This window comes from Helianthus annuus, chromosome 9, assembly GCF_002127325.2.
Source record: "Helianthus annuus cultivar XRQ/B chromosome 9, HanXRQr2.0-SUNRISE, whole genome shotgun sequence".
Lineage (NCBI taxonomy): Eukaryota > Viridiplantae > Streptophyta > Magnoliopsida > Asterales > Asteraceae > Helianthus > Helianthus annuus.
Window position 1 is genome coordinate 86094954 of NC_035441.2, and position 21933 is coordinate 86116886.

Consider the following 21933-nt stretch of genomic DNA (forward strand, 5'->3'; position numbering starts at 1 on the left):
TGAATTTAACTCTGCTCTTGGTGAGGTTTACACGAAGTTGCTCAATTTGGGAAAACACCAAGGCCTCATTGCTGGTTATAAGTTGCATGAAGCTGGGCATCCTCTGGAAAAGTCTCCTTTGTTTCGTCCTGAAGCTTCTGATGTTTTTAAAGGCTTGGTTGAACAGATGGAGAGGCTGACCTATCCTTATGTTCATCAGGTTTCATCTTGTTTTGGTAAGCCTCTTTCTGTTTTACAGGACTTGAAACCGGAAGGCCTTAATGAAAAAGTTTGTGCAGAAGTCTTGGGTTCACTTTCGAAGAAAAGATCCTATTCAGGAGATAGTGATGACACTCTTTCAAGTGTACCGGATGTTTCGAAGGATGCAAGCTTGGAGGCTTCAGCAGTAGGTGGTGATGGTGGTGCAAAGGCTAAGAAGTCCAAGAAGGCCAAAGCTAAAGGTTCCGGGGTCTCCAAGCCTTCTGCCGTTGTTTAATGGTTATTCGTAGCTTTCTTAGCAAAACAATTTGTGGTTTGTAATATTAACTTTGAACAATATTAGGTTTTGCAGGGACTCTTAAGGTTCCTGTTATGTGTTTGTGCTTTTAGGCCTGTATGGCCTTTTGAACAATATCTGACCTTGCAAGTCAGTAGGACTTGCTTTGTGATTTGCTGAAAGTCTTTTGGGGCTTTCTTTTGCTATAATATTATGTTTAACTATTTTTTTGTTTTTATACTTGTGCCTGTTTTGTTTTAGGCAGCTTAGTTGGCTTTAACCTTTCAAGCTTTTTGGCTATTCGTAGGTAGGTTGGAGCCTTTGGGGTTTCGAGTTGTCATGAAGGTGGCTTGAAGCCTTGAAGGCTTCTTAGTTTTGTTATTTGATTTGGCTTGTATCTTTAACTTTTTTTGTTCAAGTTGTCATCCTTTGGATTACTTTTGCTTTCTTGTAACTTTGTCTTTGTCGAGTTTGTGTTGCCTTTATGTTTTTTACACCTTAAAGGGTTCAGTGCTACAGACACTTAGCCTTGGTGTTTTTTTAACAAGAAGACACAACACCTATCCTTTTTATTATTTCTTTGTGATTTATTTGACTTCGTAAGCCTGTTTGTTGGTTATATTTCTAAGGCTTAAGGAACATTTGGTGTAGGTTGTTCAGACCTGTCTATGAGACAATTTTGCTTTGGCTTAATAAGTCTCATGGAGTTGTATTGATTTAGGAACTCACCCCTTATATAGGTCCATTCAACCCTTGAACCTATTGAGCGATGTGGCCTGGGAGCTCATCCCTTTTCATGGCCCTTGCCATGGAGTTTTTTGCTAGGTTCTCAACCTGATTTTAGGATAGAAAGACAAGTTTGATAAAACAACTTCATTCATTCAAGCAATACTTGCTTTTTACAAAAGGTATTCATTGTGTTGTTCGAAATACATTGTGATACAAACCAAACTTTCCTGTCTAAACATGGAACCTTTTCAGGGTTTTGCCATTCCAATGCCTTGGAAGCCTTTTGCCTTCTGAATCTGCTAGCTTGTAGGATCCACCCTTGTGTGCTTCAAGGATGGTATATGGACCTTCCCATTTTGGGCCAAGCTTTCCTTGATTTTCTTTTTTGCTAGCTTCATTGTTTCTAAGGACTAGGTCCCCTGGCTTGAATCGTTCATTCTTGACTTTCTTGTTGTAGTAGGCTTCCATTTGTTGCTTATATTTGGCTTCTTGAGTTGCGGCTTGATCTTGGGCTTCCTCTAGGAGTTGTAAATTCAACATGGTCTCTTTTTGGTTTGTTTCGGGATCCATATTGACAATTCGTTGGGTTACAACTCCTATTTCAACGGGGATTACAACCTCGGATCCAAATACCAAGCTATAAGGTGTTTTCTTGTGGCTTGTTTTTTCAGTTGTCCTAATTGCCCATAGAACACTAGGCAATTCTTCAAGCCAGTTGCTTTCGTATCTTCCCAATCTTGTCTTGATACCTTCCACTATGCTTCGATTTGCCCTTTCAACCTGGCCATTTGATTGTGGGTAAGCCACTGAGCTGAAGATCTGATTGATCCTGTACTCTTTACACCAAACGCTGAAAGGCTTCTCAGCAAATTGCTTCCCGTTGTCGGTGACAATTACTCCCGGCAATCCATAATGGCAGATGATGTTTTCCCAAACGAAGTCAATAACCTGTTTGCCTGTGATCTTTGCGAGTGGTTTAACCTCGGGCCACTTGGTGAAATAATCTACTGCCACTAGCAAGAATTTTACTCCTCCTTTGCTTGTAGGGAATGGTCCAACAATGTCCATTCCCCATTTATGGAATGGCCATGCCGAGGTTATTGGGACAAGATCACGCTTGGGATTTTTTGGGATTGGTGCGTGAATCTGGCAGGCATCACATTTCTTCAATTGCTCAGTGGTGTCACGATGCATTGAGGGCCATAAATATCCAAGGTTCATGAGTTTTGCAACCACTGACCTAGCTCCAAAATGAGCTCCACATATGCCTTCGTGAATCTCTTTTAATGTCACACCCCGAAATTATCAGAGCATTGGCGTGACTGGACTGGTATCTTCATTGCACAGCGGAAGCAAATAAGCTAAGTCTTTCTAGAAATTGAACGCCCACTAAGTACTCGACTCTTCATGGTCCTCCTATTCCAACCGTGCTTTGTCTTAGAAATGCAACCTGAGAAAGAACATGCGAAAAAGTCAACATAAAGTTGAGCGAGTTCATAGTTTATTTGTAAAAGATCTGAAATAAATCTTTTGAGTTGTGAAAGGTTTGAAATAAATCTTTGGTAACCGGTTTTTGAAATAGTATTGAGAAAATGAATTTAAAAATCATTTTCTTGCCAGGTTATATGGAAACGTTGTGTTTGTAACACGTTATGTTCATAAAACCATGTATTTGTAAAGCCTGGTCTTTGTAATGTTCGCATAACCGTCAATGCCCACCCTGACTTTGACTCCATACCCCCATAATTCTTTGTATTTGTATAAAACATGGTAGTTAATTTGTATGAACAAGAAGTTTCCGTAAGTATAATATCCCTGGTATGTAGCAGTGTAAGAGGACTTGTGATCACCAATGGTTTGCAAGGCCACTGACATATGTGAAGTGCAAATAGGGAGACTCAAACCTAGCAGATTTCGCCACGGCAAAGTATGTGGACAAAGTCACTCCACGGTCCGTTTCTAGTTTGGCCGGGGGCTGGGCTCGCTACACCCAGATAGATCTACCGCTCCTGTCCCTCGGTCCCTCCATGAGGACTAATGGCCCCATGTTGTTCCTATCCACTCACATGATCGTATAACACCTCCTTACGTTAACCATACCATGTAAAAAATTTTCGTAATTACTGTAACATATATTCCACCTCAGCCACCCTGACTGAACTTTCCTAGCCACCCTGACTGAACCTTCCCAGCCACCCTGACTGACTCCTTAGTTATGAAAAATCATTCATATTTCGAAAATAAGCATTTGTTTTGTAAAAACCGGTATGTTTAGTATAAACCTTTCGTAAATCGTTTGAGTTCCTCGAAATCCATTCGCGATATGATTTAGAAATACGAGTTTTGCGTTTGTTCAAAACTTTGTATGTTTCTGAAAATTGTGCATGTCTTTCCACCCCGAAAACATTTACAAAAAGAATGTAAAACAGTAGTAAAAAGTGGGGGTTATGAACTCGCCTGAATATTCCTGTGCAAAGCTAGCTAAATATGACTTTAATGATGTCGTTTCCAAGACGTGGCTTGCTAGCGTGCATTCTACAATATTCCTAACATGGAATATCTAATAAGTTTCTAAGCAAAAACGGTAACTACGTGTTACCGAGCTCTACCGAATCGTTAATCGAACGATTCAACGGTATGTTGTTAACTTAATGGAAAAGATTAAGTTATACGTGTTAAGTCTCGTTTAATGTTAGCAGCAATTTAATAAGTCTTGAAAAAGACTTAGTTTCCGAGAGACTTAAAATAAATAAATAAATATTTATATAAAAATATATAAATATATCGTTATCATCGCGCTAGACGTCTCGATTAGTCGTACGTGTATAGAAAGAATATTTTTATGAAAATATCATATAACAAACTCGTATCGCGCTTCGTATGAAAATAATATATAATAACTTGTATTATATACATCACGTCTTGTGTATATTTGCCATAATATACGTATACGCCGTCTAGGCGTATAAAATAAATATAACAGTAATATTTATTTTGTAAAAGAATCGTCGACTTGTATTGAAAAATAAATATATAACTATATTTATTTATAAAAGGATGCGAGTTCGTTTGGAATAAATATATAAATTATATTTATTTTTATAAAAGGATTCGCGTTGTATGGTATTCGAAACAGATATGTGAACTATATTTATTTTGTAAAACGAATACGAGTTGTTTGGCGCTTGACATAAATATATAAAATATATTTATTTTATAAAAGTATTGTCGTTTTCGTTTGTGATAAAGCGTCGTCGAAAGTGATATGCACATTTATTTTAGTTATCATAAAAGCCGCTTTTCAATAAAACATGTTTTGCTTTTACGGGTTTCCTCAAAAAAAACGGGCAGAGTTTCCTCTGTTTTTGGACGCCCCGACAACACAAGTTGTCGTTATTTATCAAGATTCAACAAATTTCCAAACAAATATTCATAAACACAAGTTATAAAACATGATAATATATGAAACCGCAAATATATTTATGATTTTAGCATTCGGTTCGAGAGCTCGTTTGTCACGTGTTTAATAAAATTATGAAATAACGAAATAAAACGCGTCGTTAATCTTTACCATCTTCTCGTGTCGTTTTGCTGCCCAAGGTTGACTGAGTGGACCGAGTCACCCGGGTTAACCGAGTTGACCCGCTGAGTTGACTGAGTCAACCGAGTTGACTCGGTTTGACCGAGTCAGCCTGAATCACGAACCGAATCGGCTGACCCGAACTGAACTGACGAGTGAGTTGACTTGGTTTGACCGAGTCAAACCGAACCGAGCCGTTTGACTGAGCTGACTCGCTGACTGAGTTAACCGAACCGCCAGACCGAACCTGAACCCGAATCTGTCCCGAACATCTCTGTTGACCAGTTGTTGACCCGAACCCATCTGTGACCCGAGATATGACCAAACGCGACCCGAACATCGTCAGCCAAGTAATAACATCAACATCTTCATGTTCACAAGAAATAAAGATGAATGAGGAAGGTAGTTACCGGGAAAAACTTGTCGGACAAAACGAAGATCGCTGGGCCGAGACAAGGACCGCCGGTCCGAGTTTTCGACCGCCTGCTGACCACCACCATCGATCCTCTCCATCACCTCCCTTCGACCCGGTTGTCTGTTGCCGCTCCTGTGACCCCACCACCTGAATCGAAGCTCGTCGGATCGATCACCGGATAACGAACCGACCGGCGGTCCGAACCGCCGACCGCCGGTTCTTTCTCCTTCTCTCGGTCTCTTCCTCTTCTGTCTTTAACCGCCGCACCACCACCGGACTGTGGTGGTGGTGTTTGTTTTCCAGATCGAACAAAGAAGGGGGGGTACCTGAGTTGTCGGGGGTTCGTGATGTTTACTCGCCGGAGAAGACAAGAGGCGCCGGAGTTCCGATCTCCGGTTGCCGGTCACGATGACGGGGGAAGATGGGTGTTTGGCTGTTGGTCTTCTTCGGGTGAAAGAGGGAGTAGATGTGGGAGTGTGTTTACTTCCTGTATGTATAACCGAGAGAGGTGAGGGAACCTTTGAGTTTTGAGAAAATGAATTTTTCATGTGTGTATGTGGTGAATTTAGTTGCAGATAAGTGAGGTGAGAGTAATATGAGTGTGTATTTGTTTTTGGTCTGCACAATTGAAGAGGGGTATGGGCCTTTTTATACACGTGAATGTGGGTTTTATTTGGAGGTTAATGTCATTATCTTCCAACAAATTATTACCCATAAGAATTTATGTTCCCACTTTTGAGACCAAATCTCTAGTATATATTTTGTAGAGATTTTGAACGGATTTGCTAAGATTTGCAAAAGATTTGTAGAGATTTTAAAGGATCCATTCTATTATGCGCAGGTTTAGGCTTGTGGGTTTTGGTCTTGGGCCCGGGGCCCACAAGTCCATCTTATGTGTAAGTGGCCCGTAATCCCTACGAGACCCGTTGTCAAAGCCCGACGTCATAAAAATGTCGAAATTTGTTGTTTTAAATTAAAAGACGCAACGTAGTGTCGGTAGTGCGTGTGACGTGCTTGATCGTCGCTTATGGTACAAATTCGCGAAAATTCCGTAGAAGACGTCATTCACTGTTTAAATCCGTTTTTCGAACCGATTTCGGATACGGTAGTTTTAATTACGAACTAAATAAATCGTAAAAATTTAATATTTTTCGGCGTTGTCAGAATTTTGTACGGTTTCAATCCGTTGTTGCTTAACGTTTAGCATGTTTCTCCGCACATCACCGTTCGCGCACTGTATAGTCGGACAGACGTTCCTAGGCACTCCAAAGGCCTAATTAAGTTTTTTTTTTCGCGTTGTAAACACTATTTATTTTCGCGTTAATTATCTGTTAATCACGTAATTAAGATCCGTAAATTACCGGTTGTCACATTCTCCCCCTGTTACAGAAATTTCGTCCTCGAAATTTAGACTATGTTATCTCCTCAGAATTGTGTTGTTTGCAGGTAAGTCCGAATAATAACAAAGTGAATGACCGCGTAATCGAAACCAGACTTAATGATACAGTCACCAGTGCGACTAAGTTAACAAGGATCCAACCATGAATAGGAACTTCGACCAATCGAATTTCATATGAACGTTTATAACATGTAAATGAGTTCTAGAAGCAATAACATCCACTGGATGAACTTAGAATCAACAATCTCAAATGTAATAATTTGCATGAAACGTTCGATCGTGATCAGCGCAAGCTGCAAGTCATACCGACGCCACAAGGTGTCGCAATGAATGAAACGGTTCAATAATAGGGGTGATCGAACAAGTATCACCTGTGTTTTGCATGAAACGCTCAATCATGATTAGCCCAAGCTACAAGTTTGTACTGACACCACAAGGTGTCGTAGTGATTCAAATAATTCAATAATAGCGGTGATCAAACAAATCCACCGTGTTTGAAGTCAAATGAAAGCGTAATAAGGTGAATCCGAAAGTTTGTTTCAAATGAGATCATAGAATTTTCAATTGAAATTTGAACATCAAAGAAATAATGTTTTCGATCAAAGGTGAAGAAGCAATGGATATCGCAAAATTTTCGATCGATAATGAAAGAACCGTTAGTAGGTACACCGGAATGTAAAAATGAATTTGTGTACCATTGTCTTAACACACTATTGTATTAAGACCGCTTTGATATAATAAATCGAAGTGAATTGGAAAACAATCAATAAATTTTTAGATCCGTGTATGAGATGCGTAAACGAGTTTAGCGCAAGCTTCAAACTAATGAAAATCACCATCACATGGTGTCGAAATCAATAGACAATTTAATGGAGTCGAATACCAAACAAGTTTACCTCGACTCGGAACAAATGAAACGCTTGTTAATACGAATTTGAATACGATACTCCCAATACATCATATTATGTTCTGAAATGAATATGTGTAATGAACAAGTTCAAACAATTGAACTTGGTTTTAGCGTAACCCGACAATAAGTATATGTATCGACAAGAAAACTTTCGGCATGGTCACAACGAAAAACCATGTATGTAACTTGTAAAGAAATGACCGTGATACAATGACCATTAAGAGGAGTAGAGATGCGAAAATCTACTCAGTGAGCGTGAAATTCAAAATTTCAATAATAGAAATTTGAGGACTTTACCTGGGGTTTCGTGTGACGACCAATTGTTAGGTGACATTATCGTCGTTAACCGAAATAGGGGGGATGTGGAGACATACGTCTTTTCCTTGGAGTGATTCGTGTCGTTGCAGGATCGCGTGACAAGTTGTCGTTTCCTGGCCGTTAGTTCTCCTGCTGACAGGAATCTAGCGTCGTCGTTGAGTTGCGCCGTCGCGTCTTTTCAAAGGCCTCGCCTTGATAGTCGTATGTGACGTACTTCAACCTCTGTTGATGTAAGCTTAAGTTCCACGTATACCTGTGCACTAGCGTCGTGTGCCATGTAGAAGGTGATGTATCCCGACATCCGTGGACGTAAAAATCGAGTTCCATGTATTCCCGTGCGCTATCGTTTTGTTATGCGTAGGCTGCCTGCTCGGGGAGTTAAAATATCATAGACAATGTGGATAATAGTGTGTACCCGAGTTAATATTCGCGATTCCTACGTGATGTCCATGCACAAATAATCGATCATATACGCATGTTAGTCATCAATAAGCAATCAAGTAATTCCCCTAGTCCCACTAGTCTATCCTCCCAGCCTCTCAGACTGAATCCCCTAGTCCCACTAGACTATCCTTCCAGCCTCTCAGACTGAATCTCCTAGTCCCACTAGACTATCCTTCCAGCCTCCCAGACTGAATCTCCTAGTCCCACTAGACTGCCCTTCCAGTCCTCCCAGACTGAATCTCCTAGTCCCACTAGACTGCCCTTCCAGTCCTCCCAGACTGAATCTCCTAGTCCCACTAGACTATCCTTCCAGCCTCCCAGACTAAATCTCCTAGTCCCACTAGACTATCCTTTCAGCCTCTCAGACTGAATTCCCTTTTCCGAAGGTTTTAAATGCATGTTTCCTAAACTCTCAGAGTGTTGTGTACTGTATGTAATTGCTTTATGCACCGTGTATGAAATACCATAATAGTGTATGTTTGAAAACAAAATTTTGATTGTTTGTTTCTCGGCAGCGGTTGGAGACCATATTCGAGTACTAGGCGTTCTGTATGTGTTCAACGTCTCAATGATCTAAGTCCCCAGGGGGAAAGGTGAGGTTAGAGCCTAGGTATCACAACAGAAACCTAATTCGTTGTAACCTATAGCTCTGATACCAATCTGTCACACCCCGAAATTATCAGAGCATTGGCGTGACTGGACTGGTATCTTCATTGCACAGCGGAAGCAAATAAGCTAAGTCTTTCTAGAAATTGAATGCCCACTAAGTACTCGACTCTTCATGGTCCTCCTATTCCAACCGTGCTTTGTCTTAGAAATGCAACCTGAGAAAGAACATGCGAAAAAGTCAACATAAAGTTGAGCGAGTTCATAGTTTGTTTGTAAAAGATCTGAAATAAATCTTTTGAGTTGTGAAAGGTTTGAAATAAATCTTTGGTAACCGGTTTTTGAAATAGTATTGAGAAAATGAATTTAAAAATCATTTTCTTGCCAGGTTATATGGAAACGTTGTGTTTGTAACACGTTATGTTCATAAAACCATGTATTTGTAAAGCCTGGTCTTTGTAATGTTCGCATAACCGTCAATGCCCACCCTGACTTTGACTCCATACCCCCATAATTCTTTGTATTTGTATAAAACATGGTAGTTAATTTGTATGAACAAGAAGTTTCCGTAAGTATAATATCCCTGGTATGTAGCAGTGTAAGAGGACTTGTGATCACCAATGGTTTGCAAGGCCACTGACATATGTGAAGTGCAAATAGGGAGACTCAAACCTAGCAGATTTCGCCACGGCAAAGTATGTGGACAAAGTCACCCCACGGTCCGTTTCTAGTTTGGCCGGGGGCTGGGCTCGCTACACCCAGATAGATCTACCGCTCCTGTCCCTCGGTCCCTCCATGAGGACTAATGGCCCCATGTTGTTTCTATCCACTCACATGATCGTATAACACCTCCTTACGTTAACCATACCATGTAAAAATTTTTCGTAATTACTGTAACATATATTCCACCTCAGCCACCCTGACTGAACTTTCCTAGCCACCCTGACTGAACCTTCCCAGCCACCCTGACTGACTCCTTAGTTATGAAAAATCATTCATATTTCGAAAATAAGCATTTGTTTTGTAAAAACCGGTATGTTTAGTATAAACCTTTCGTAAATCGTTTGAGTTCCTCGAAATCCATTCGCGATATGATTTAGAAATACGAGTTTTGCGTTTGTTCAAAACTTTGTATGTTTCTGAAAATTGTGCATGTCTTTCCACCCCGAAAACATTTACAAAAAGAATGTAAAACAGTAGTAAAAAGTGGGGGTTATGAACTCGCCTGAATATTCCTGTGCAAAGCTAGCTAAATATGACTTTAATGATGTCGTTTCCAAGACGTGGCTTGCTAGCGTGCATTCTACAATATTCCTAACATGGAATATCTAATAAGTTTCTAAGCAAAAACGGTAACTACGTGTTACCGAGCTCTACCGAATCGTTAATCGAACGATTCAACGGTATGTTGTTAACTTAATGGAAAAGATTAAGTTATACGTGTTAAGTCTCGTTTAATGTTAGCAGCAATTTAATAAGTCTTGAAAAAGACTTAGTTTCCGAGAGACTTAAAATAAATAAATAAATATTTATATAAAAATATATAAATATATCGTTATCATCGCGCTAGACGTCTCGATTAGTCGTACGTGTATAGAAAGAATATTTTTATGAAAATATCATATAACAAACTCGTATCGCGCTTCGTATGAAAATAATATATAATAACTTGTATTATATACATCACGTCTTGTGTATATTTGCCATAATATACGTATACGCCGTCTAGGCGTATAAAATAAATATAACAGTAATATTTATTTTGTAAAAGAATCGTCGACTTGTATTGAAAAATAAATATATAACTATATTTATTTATAAAAGGATGCGAGTTCGTTTGGAATAAATATATAAATTATATTTATTTTTATAAAAGGATTCGCGTTGTATGGTATTCGAAACAGATATGTGAACTATATTTATTTTGTAAAACGAATACGAGTTGTTTGGCGCTTGACATAAATATATAAAATATATTTATTTTATAAAAGTATTGTCGTTTTCGTTTGTGATAAAGCGTCGTCGAAAGTGATATGCACATTTATTTTAGTTATCATAAAAGCCGCTTTTCAATAAAACATGTTTTGCTTTTACGGGTTTCCTCAAAAAAAACGGGCAGAGTTTCCTCTGTTTTTGGACGCCCCGACAACACAAGTTGTCGTTATTTATCAAGATTCAACAAATTTCCAAACAAATATTCATAAACACAAGTTATAAAACATGATAATATATGAAACCGCAAATATATTTATGATTTTAGCATTCGGTTCGAGAGCTCGTTTGTCACGTGTTTAATAAAATTATGAAATAACGAAATAAAACGCGTCGTTAATCTTTACCATCTTCTCGTGTCGTTTTGCTGCCCAAGGTTGACTGAGTGGACCGAGTCACCCGGGTTAACCGAGTTGACCCGCTGAGTTGACTGAGTCAACCGAGTTGACTCGGTTTGACCGAGTCAGCCCGAATCACGAACCGAATCGGCTGACCCGAACTGAACTGACGAGTGAGTTGACTTGGTTTGACCGAGTCAAACCGAACCGAGCCGTTTGACTGAGCTGACTCGCTGACTGAGTTAACCGAACCGCCAGACCGAACCTGAACCCGAATCTGTCCCGAACATCTCTGTTGACCAGTTGTTGACCCGAACCCATCTGTGACCCGAGATATGACCAAACGCGACCCGAACATCGTCAGCCAAGTAATAACATCAACATCTTCATGTTCACAAGAAATAAAGATGAATGAGGAAGGTAGTTACCGGGAAAAACTTGTCGGACAAAACGAAGATCGCTGGGCCGAGACAAGGACCGCCGGTCCGAGTTTTCGACCGCCTGCTGACCACCACCATCGATCCTCTCCATCACCTCCCTTCGACCCGGTTGTCTGTTGCCGCTCCTGTGACCCCACCACCTGAATCGAAGCTCGTCGGATCGATCACCGGATAACGAACCGACCGGCGGTCCGAACCGCCGACCGCCGGTTCTTTCTCCTTCTCTCGGTCTCTTCCTCTTCTGTCTTTAACCGCCGCACCACCACCGGACTGTGGTGGTGGTGTTTGTTTTCCAGATCGAACAAAGAAGGGGGGGGGGTACCTGAGTTGTCGGGGGTTCGTGATGTTTACTCGCCGGAGAAGACAAGAGGCGCCGGAGTTCCGATCTCCGGTTGCCGGTCACGATGACGGGGGAAGATGGGTGTTTGGCTGTTGGTCTTCTTCGGGTGAAAGAGGGAGTAGATGTGGGAGTGTGTTTACTTCCTGTATGTATAACCGAGAGAGGTGAGGGAACCTTTGAGTTTTGAGAAAATGAATTTTTCATGTGTGTATGTGGTGAATTTAGTTGCAGATAAGTGAGGTGAGAGTAATATGAGTGTGTATTTGTTTTTGGTCTGCACAATTGAAGAGGGGTATGGGCCTTTTTATACACGTGAATGTGGGTTTTATTTGGAGGTTAATGTCATTATCTTCCAACAAATTATTACCCATAAGAATTTATGTTCCCACTTTTGAGACCAAATCTCTAGTATATATTTTGTAGAGATTTTGAACGGATTTGCTAAGATTTGCAAAAGATTTGTAGAGATTTTAAAGGATCCATTCTATTATGCGCAGGTTTAGGCTTGTGGGTTTTGGTCTTGGGCCCGGGGCCCACAAGTCCATCTTATGTGTAAGTGGCCCGTAATCCCTACGAGACCCGTTGTCAAAGCCCGACGTCATAAAAATGTCGAAATTTGTTGTTTTAAATTAAAAGACGCAACGTAGTGTCGGTAGTGCGTGTGACGTGCTTGATCGTCGCTTATGGTACAAATTCGCGAAAATTCCGTAGAAGACGTCATTCACTGTTTAAATCCGTTTTTCGAACCGATTTCGGATACGGTAGTTTTAATTACGAACTAAATAAATCGTAAAAATTTAATATTTTTCGGCGTTGTCAGAATTTTGTACGGTTTCAATCCGTTGTTGCTTAACGTTTAGCATGTTTCTCCGCACATCACCGTTCGCGCACTGTATAGTCGGACAGACGTTCCTAGGCACTCCAAAGGCCTAATTAAGTTTTTTTTTTCGCGTTGTAAACACTATTTATTTTCGCGTTAATTATCTGTTAATCACGTAATTAAGATCCGTAAATTACCGGTTGTCACATTTAACAAATACTTACTTTGCTCAGGACCAACACATCTTAGCAAGGGGGCAAGGTAACCCTTTTTGTAAAGGGTTTCTCCTTGCAGTACATATTGCCTTGCTCTGATTTTAACCCTTTCAGCTTCTACTTGATCATTGGGTAGTTCACCATTTTTAAGGAACTTTTTGATGGGAGTCATCCAGTTTGGATCTTCCTCGGTGATTACGTCTTGAACTTCCAATTCATCAATCGATGGAGCCTTCAGCACTTCTACCAACACCTTCTTAGTGAGGTGAGCAAAGGTGAGAGATGCTAGCTTACTTAAGGCATCAGCCTTTTTGTTTTGGGATCTGGGAATTTGTTTGATGCAGCATGTTTAGAAGTTATTCATCAACTCCTTGGATTTTTCCTTATATCTTCACATGTTGGGTTCTTTGGCAACATAGCTATCGTTTACTTGGCTTGAGACTAGTAATGAATCTGTGAACACTTCAAGCTTTTGGACTTTCATCTCTTTGGCCAGCCTTAAACTGGCGATCAGTGCCTCGTATTCAGCCTCGTTATTGGTGGTCTGAAAATCAAAACGAAGAGCATATGTGAATTCCAACCCTTCTGGGTTGATCAAAATTAGCCCAGCCCCTGACCCTTCAACGCTTGAAGCTCCATCGGTAAAAAGCTTCCAGGCTTCAGGGTTGGAGGGTTCAGTGGTGGTAGTGTTTACTTCATTGATTATTTGGTTCGGGACTTCCACGATGAAGTCAGCCAAGACTTGGGCCTTGATAGCTTTTCGTGGGACGTAGGTGATGTTGTGTTCACCTAGTTCTACTGCCCATTTTGCCAACCTTCCTGAGTTTTCTAGTTTTTCAAGCATATTCTTAATAGGTTGGTCAGTGACCACTTGTATAGGATGTGCTTGGAAATACCTCTGAAGCCTTCTAGCCATTTGAACTAGGGCTAGGGCAAGCTTTTCAAGGGGAGGATATTTGGTCTCAGCCAATTTTAAAGTTTTGCTGAAGAAATAAACATGTACCTGAGCCGTGTCCCGTTCGATGGTGAGGCTGCACTTATAGCCTCTTCAGCGATTGATAGATAGACTGAAATTAATTCTCCCGTTTCCGGAGCTGCAATGTCTGGCAAGGAAGCAAGATGTTGTTTCATCTGGTTGAAGGCTTCCTCAGCTTCATCAGTCCACTTGAAATCCTTCTTATCAGAACAATTTTTGAGTGTTTTGTAGAAGGGTAGGGACCTTTCAGCCAGCTTGGAGGTGAAACGCTTCAAGGCTGCAAGTTTCCCGTTTAAGCTTTCCACCTCCTTTTTGGTTTTCGGTGGTTTGGTTTCGAGGACAGCTTTTACTTTGTTTGGGTTAGCCTTGATGCTTTGCTTCCCGGCAATGTGACCCAGGAATTTTCCTTCTTCAAATCCAAATGAGCATTTTTCTGGGTTAAGTTTCATGTTAACCTTTCTGAGATTCTTGAAAGTTTCTTGGATGTCATCAAGCATTTGATACTCCGTCTTGCTTTTGATCACCAAGTCATCGACGTATGCCTCCATGTTTTTACCAATTTGGTTTGCAAAGGCTTTGTCTACTAGACGTTGGTAGGTTGCTCCCGCGTTCTTGAGTCCAAAGGACATCTTCTTGTAGCAGAAGATCCCTTTATCGGTGTGGAACGCCGTTTTCTCTTCGTCTTCTTCTTTCATGAGTATTTGGTGATACCCTTTGTAAGCATCAAGAAAGCATTTGAAAGGGTAACCAGTGAGCGAGTCAACCTTGAGATCGATTTCCGGTAGTGGATAGCAGTCCTTAGGACAAGCCTTGTTGAGATCCTTGAAGTCTATGCACATCCTCCAAGAGTTGTCTGGTTTCTTGACCATAACCGGGTTTGCAACCCATGATTGGTACTTGACTTCTCGGAGAATATCGGCCGATACGAGCTTTTCAACCTCCTGGCAAGCAGCCAGGCTTCTCTCGGGTGCTAAGCTTCTTTTCTTTTGGACCACGGGCTTAACATCGGCTGGTATTCTTAACTCATGCTCAGCAATGTTTCGGGGGATCCCTGTCATGTCTTCTGGACACCAAGCGAAGACATCGCTGTAATGTGTTAACAACTTTTCCAGATAAGAGAGAGTTTCCCATGAAAGGCTTGGATTGACCTTTATTATTCACTTCTGGGACTTTCACCTTCAACCAGGTAGGCCTCTTGAGAGGGTTGAAGGGTTGCTATCCCCCTCTCAGTTGGAAATTTTACTGTGCCATGTCCAACAGATACGGCCATGTAGAAGGCACACTGTCCTGGTCTTCCTATGATCATATCATAGTTTGAAGGTATGTTGATAACCACAAAGGTGAGTGGCTGGATTCTTTCCTTCTGACCTTCGTTAAAACGAACATTTAGTGTCACCTGCCCTAAAGGCTTGAGGGGGATATCAACAATACCTTTTATGGATGTTCCAGAGGGTTGAAGCCTTGAACGTTCTTCATTACTCAAGCGGTTGAAGAACTTCTCAAACATGATTTCAGTGGCCGCCCCAGTGTCTATGTATGCCCTATATGTTTTCAACGTTCCCACAGTAGCTTCTACAACAAGAGGGCTTGAAAGAGGGTCTTTTTCTGTTGGGGGAAGCAAACACACTGAAGCTCCCAAGCTTCCAACCGTTGTCTTTTATGAGGAACCCTTTCATCAGAGTCCACCATATTGACTTCCTTACCCTTTCCTTCAGACATTTTGTCCCGAACCCCTTTTACCAAATGAGCGAGTTCCCCGGACTTAACAGCCTCTTCAATTCTTTTCTTGAGCTGGAAGCAATCATTGGTGTGGTGACCCTTTTCTTCATGGAACTCACAATACTGTGTGGAGTTCTCATTTTTCCTGCTTTTGGGGAGAGGCCTAGGAGGCCTAAAGTTCTGCTTGACTTCTTCTGTTGCAAGGATTTCTTGAGGAGTCTTTGTGAGGGGTGTGAAGCTTATGCCTTTCTCCCTGGTTGGAGGGTTCCGACCTTCAGACCTTCGATGGTCTGAACCCTTCTGTCGTCTGTCATAGGAGTTATAGTTCCCTCTTTTTCTGGCTGGGCTATTACTTCGCCAACTAGGCCCTCTTTTCCTTTGTTCTTTAATATCAACTGCCTCCTCTCCCCGAATATGGGCTTCTGCCCTTTCGAGAGCTTCTTCCAAGGTTTTGGGCAGTGATTTGTTGAAATCTCTTGTGAGATATTTCGAGGTGATAGCGTTCATAAAACCGGCCACCCTCATTTTCTTATCTGCCCCCACGTAAGTTAGACCTTCCTTCTTGTATCTCTCTATGAATTCTCGAAGGCTTTTGTCATCTTTTTGCTTGATCTGGAAGATCACTGTAGCATCTTTGACATATCGCCTTTGTTGGGAGAAATTGGCTAAGAACCCCTTGCTAAGATCATCGAAGCTTCGAACGCTTCGAGCATGTAAGTCATTGAACCAGATTCTTGCTGACCCCACAAGGGTTTGCATGAACACTAAACAACATTCAGCGTTCGACCATTTCTCGATTCTCGCTGCACCGGTAAAGATCTGAAGATGGTCTTCAGGGTCTTCTGTCCCATCATATGTTCTAATGTGGGTCGGCATCTTGATTTTCGTTTTGAAATCATAATCGGCTATCTGTTGTGAAAAGCATGAAAGGTTGCTTGGTTTATAACGCTTGGCCAAATCTTTTTCAACCCTTGTACCCACGTTGTTATTACCATTGTTGTTCCCCTGAGTGGCTAGCACTTGATTGATGAAGTGTTGCCACGGGAAGCTGGCCATCATCTGGGACATAGGGTTGAAGCCTTGGAGGCTTCCAGGTGCAACTGGGCAGCTAACTCCAAGGGGAGTGCTCATAACTGCACTTCGTGCCAATGGAAGCACGGACAGGGCTTGTTCCCATGAAGTTGTTGTAGAAGCTGGAAAGCTTGTTACTGGGGACTGTAGGAGCTGATCTAGGGTCAGCTCGTGGCCCAGAGGAGCACCACTCATAACTGGCTGAGATGAAAAGAGAGGATGTGTTGTGGGGTTTGCCATTGTAGACAAACATGGAACATGATTTGGGGGATTACTGGGGCCAGCCTCATTCCTGGTTGTAAGAGGTGGAATGGGAGGTCCGGGAGACAGCGTTGGTTCAGGCTCATCATAGTCTAGACGAATCCTTATTCTCTTATCCTTCTCTTTGTTCACATACTGGTTGAGGAGAGACCTCAACTCAAGGAAATTGTTGGCAACTCCCTCAGGGGTAAGTTCAATACGCGTTGGAGTGTCAGTGACGCCAACATTAGGGGAAGGAACTCCGGATCTGGAAGGAGTTGGAGTGTTAAAGGTAAGAAACTCGGGTGTGCTCCTCAGAGTTGAGAAAGAGGTTGGTATAGCCACATGAGCTTGGCTGCTACCCGGGGTTGAAGTGTTTGGAACCTGATTTACTTCACTCGGGGATCCACTTTCAGACATGGTGATTTCAAGAGAAAAGAGCTACACTGCTAGGTCTTTTTGAGGAGAAATAGCGGCGTAGCCCCACGGTGGGCGCCAACTTGTTGAAGCAACAAATAATAGACCAAACGTAGTAGCGGGGATGGTTAGGCAAAAGGGTTAAAGGGTTTAACCTTGCCTAACGCAGGTCGTGGGGTCCCCCCACGTTTGCAAGACGTGGAAGGAGGTTCACTAGTTTATTTTTGTTGTTTGCTGAGGATCCTTCTCTGAAATGTGTTCAGATTCGGATGAAGAAACAAATAGAATATGGGTGAGTTGGATGTGAAAGGAAGTAACTTGCATGAAGCAGGTACACGATGTGAATGACCAGAGTTTTAAGGAAACAGGTCTGGTCCGGAATGTCCCAACTCAGTAAATGAAGTGTCAATTATATAGGAGAAGACATCTCCCAAAGAGGCATTCATTTGACTAGTGACCTAGCTTGCAGCGAGGGGCTTGCCCTTTCGGGGGTTGAAGCCTTTTGACCCCTGGATAATAGCATGTGCTCTGCAGACCTGCGTTGCTTTTGCGGCTGTGGTAGGTGAAGGAATCCCTGGATGTGGCTGGCTACTGTTTTCACACTACTTTACTTCACCTCTACGACTATTTGACCTTCGAACCCTTTAACCCTTTAAGCACTCAGGTATTTTAGTCCTTTTATATTGTATACACAAAACTAATTCTGGTCATTAAAAGTTACATATTTCACCACCCATACTGTTTTCTTTGTCAATTTTGGTATAAACGAGACTGGTTACGTACTTAGGCGGCTTATAAAATACAAACATATACATATACGTCGGATGTGGTTCGGGAAATGGGCTTGCGGTTATTTAATACTAAAGAGCAATATGAGGCTTTGCAGTATCAAACGTTAATTGCTAGTATTTTTGGGGTATTGACAATGGTACAAAACCTTAATTTTTGGGGTATCAAACGTTAATTACTAGTAGTTAGCTAACCGTTATGCATTATGATATGAGATTGTTAAATGGCACAAAACCTTAAACACATGTCAAAGGGATTCGTGAAAGTAGTTTTATTGCATGGTGTTTGCTAACACACCTTACTCATAAACTTTTTAACACACCATAGGCAAATAAACAGAAGAAAGATTTAATGTCTCTTTAGTGCCATAGTAATAAAAAAAACCATGACCCCTTATCAGTAGTGTTGGGACCAATTAGCAGCGCTCCCGACTCTCGGCATTCCAGACTCTTTCCTTGAACCGGAATCCACTTTAAAATTTGCACCACACATCTCTCCTGAACTGTCCACTCTAGGCACCGCCTTCAGTTCATTCAGTGGATGCTCAAAGCTCCTTAACCCTCCAGATGTAGTGAAGAAACACCCTGCAGTATGACCATTTGTATTGTAGTCAAACCAAATAGAGCAGGTCATTTATATACAAAGTGTCATATGGGTTGAGCGGGTCGCATGCAGTTTCAATAAAGATACAACTAAAACGCATTCGCCTATTGTTGAAACAATATAGTTTTGCACTCATATTATCTATTTAGAAAATGCTGCAAAGAGAAAAGACAAACCTTTCGGAAATGGTGCAAAGGATTTCCCACAGCCCTTCTTTACGGTTTCCACATCATCAGAGAGCACCAAATGCCCTTCTGAATCAGCGCCCCAGAAGAAAGGCACACTGCCATCAGCATCCTGCGTTGCGATTGTAAGCCAAATTGTTATTATTATTATTATTATAAGAAAATAAAAAAACTAGGAGCGTTAAATTACTCACAGCGGCAATGAAAGTGGACTTTGTAGTGCTGTCATAGAGAATGAAAGCAAATTTTCCTTGGAGGTCTCTCATGACTTGGTCTGCAGGGTAAGGACCTCTGTCCCTTAAAGTTCTGTAAGCCTCGATAACAATTGTGACTTCATTCGCTGTCTTGTTTAGCCCGTATTGTTGCTTTAAGGGTGCGACGTTCTCTACGTGACCTTGGAATAAGCAGAATAGGTCGTCCACAACAGCAAACAATCTAACAAAAGCTCACACATTATTAGTCCATTATCCAAAACGCTTATAACTTCTACTTATGAACAAGTCTGGACTAGAGTAGAGGTCTTGCCCCAAGTTAAGTACTCTCCAGCCCAATGAACCTAGGGGTATAGGGAGTGGTTAAACACTTTTAATGAGTTTTTTCCCAAACTAGTGTTGCTGGAAAAAGTATTTATCAAAATGGTGTTATTTGAAAAGTATTTACCAATTTGGTGTTTTTCATTTATTTTGTATTTATCTTTTATTTTCAAACCAACATATATATGTTCTTTTCATTCAGTTAATCTACTATATCTATTTTTTATTTTTTATCATACTTTTTATGGTTTTATTCAATTAATTGAATATTTTTTTACTATCTATTTTTTTATCATACTTTTTACGGTATTATTCAATTAATTAAATATTTTTTTCCATCAACTCATTATAGTTTTTTACCAATTAATTATAGTTAATCTTGTTTAGATTTTGAAAAACACAATTACGAGGTAAAATGAAAGAACAATAATTTTAGATAGTCTTTGGCATAATAGAATTATGCTTTTGGTTTTTCCACACAGAACAGCAAAAGTATGAAATATTTCTTATGTTTTCATCTTGAATTGTTTTATCTTTGTGAAATTGAATCTTTACTGAACCTTTTATGAAGTTCTCATTGTGCAAACTTTTCCGTGTAGAATTCCCTAAACACAAATATGTTGTTTTTGTGAGTTCATCTACAGTTGCTCTATGGTTGTGTAATCAAACTTTTTTGGGAAGTTTTCTTTTCGTGGGTTTTTTTTTTCATGCAGAAGTTTTTTTTAACAAAGTATTTATATGAAGTTCTTTTTGTATCATCTTGAACCTTAAGCAAAAAATATTGATAATAGTTTATTGAACTAAGTGTATAATAATAATAATAATAATAATAATAATAATAATAATAATAATAATAATAATAATAATATAAATAATAGATTAACTGAATAAAAAGAATATAAAAGGGTCTTATATGTTGGTTAGAAAATAAAAGATAAATACAAATTAAATGAAAAACACCAAGTTGGTAAATACTTTTTAAAAAACACCATTTTGGTAAATATTTTCTCCACCAACACCAATTTGGGAAAAAACTCCACTTTTAATAGGTAAACTTTCAAATCGACCAATCAAACAGTGCCACGTCATTTTACCCATTATGTTTACCTATTGCTCAAAAACGTTGGCGGTGGTTAGACACTTTGGAATAGGTAAACTATTAAAAAAAAGGAAAAATAAGTGATTGGTTGAGAAGGCATGGACCCCACCACACCCCCCCCCCCCTCTCCCCTCCCCTCCCTCTCCCCGATTCGGTGAGCTTTCACCGATTTCTCCCCCAAAATCGGCAATGTTGAACAGTAAACAAACTTGGCGAGTTGGACCCACCTTTACCGCTCGACACCGTATACCCTAAACCCAACTCAGATTGGCCCATTAGGTCGTCGTATTGGATCCGGCCCAATGAACCCAAACCCAACTCAGATGGTACATTAGGTCGTAATGGATCTGGCACATTAGGGTTAGCTCAATCATCCCGGTAGCAAAACCTAGTCTTTAGATTAGAGACCATTTCACAAAACGCAAACAAAATAGACGGGTCGGGTAGGGTAACCGATTAAAACAAGTTTGGGCGGATGGGTCGGGTAACCAAACAAAACAAGTATATGTTAATTAATAGAAAAGTAGCTCCTTATAGCAACAACAATATATCTATTTCTAAAAAAAAATCTATTTAAGACTAGATCAAAGTAAAACGGATCAAGACCAGATTCGAATCATATTCTCCAAAAATTCAAAGCAAACAAAACATGATAATATTCTGAAAAGTCAGATCTAGGATCCACAGTGGTACCTTGGTAAGAGGGGGTTTTGTTTATCAATGGAGTAAGAGATGAGACCAGAACCACCGAGATTGATGGTGACGGCTGAGGGGTGGAGAGAGGTGAAGTGGCGAGAGAGAGCAGCATCTTTCAGGGCATTCAGGGATGGGTCTTGTTGTGGGGTTTGTAGGCCATCGGGGATGGTGGCTACGCTCTTGTCGAATACTGCCAACATGATGATGAATTATCGAGATGGATGAAGAAACTCGTTGTGGTGGATGATGAATGGTAAAGTAAAAGGGAAGTTTGTTGATATTTAAAGAAAGGCTAGGCATGTGGGATTTTCAGCAGATGGGATGGGATTGGATAATGTATTACACGTATTTCTGACGCGTTCGAATCAAACAATTATTATCGCTAAAAAACAATTATCTAAATTACATTTTTCTTTCGACCAATTGACTTTTTTTTGGCTTTATGAATACCGTAAATGATACTGGAGTAAACTTCCGTTTTGCTCCTTATGGTTTAGTCACTTTAATAGTTTTGCCCCAAACCTTTAAAAATAGTCATTTTACTCCCTGATATTACTAGTTTTTCTCTAATTTGCTCCATGGGT

General features: G+C 40.6%; 1 protein-coding gene across 1 annotated transcript; it reads right to left on the bottom strand.

Annotated features, from left to right (window-relative positions):
- Positions 1-18469: 18469 nt before the first annotated feature.
- LOC110877966 (stem-specific protein TSJT1) lies at positions 18470-21631 on the bottom strand. The gene is made up of 4 exons (XM_022126204.2): positions 21347-21631; positions 19216-19456; positions 19013-19133; positions 18470-18817 (listed from the first exon to the last, which is right to left on the bottom strand). The coding sequence occupies exons 1-4, from the start codon at positions 21547-21549 to the stop codon at positions 18630-18632; spliced, it is 753 nt and encodes a 250-aa protein (XP_021981896.1). The 5' UTR covers positions 21550-21631; the 3' UTR covers positions 18470-18629.
- Positions 21632-21933: the final 302 nt, after the last annotated feature.

Excerpts from the sequence above, each read along its gene's own strand:
- LOC110877966 (XM_022126204.2), bottom strand. The coding sequence starts at position 21,549 with ATGTTGGCAGTATTCGACAAGAGCGTAGCCACCATCCCCGATGGCCTA. Across the intron at positions 19,457-21,346 it reads CAAAACCCCCTCTTACCAAG|ATTGTTTGCTGTTGTGGACG; the intron begins GTACCACTGTGG and ends AGCTTTTGTTAG. Across the intron at positions 19,134-19,215 it reads AGTCCACTTTCATTGCCGCT|GATGCTGATGGCAGTGTGCC; the intron begins GTGAGTAATTTA and ends ATCGCAACGCAG.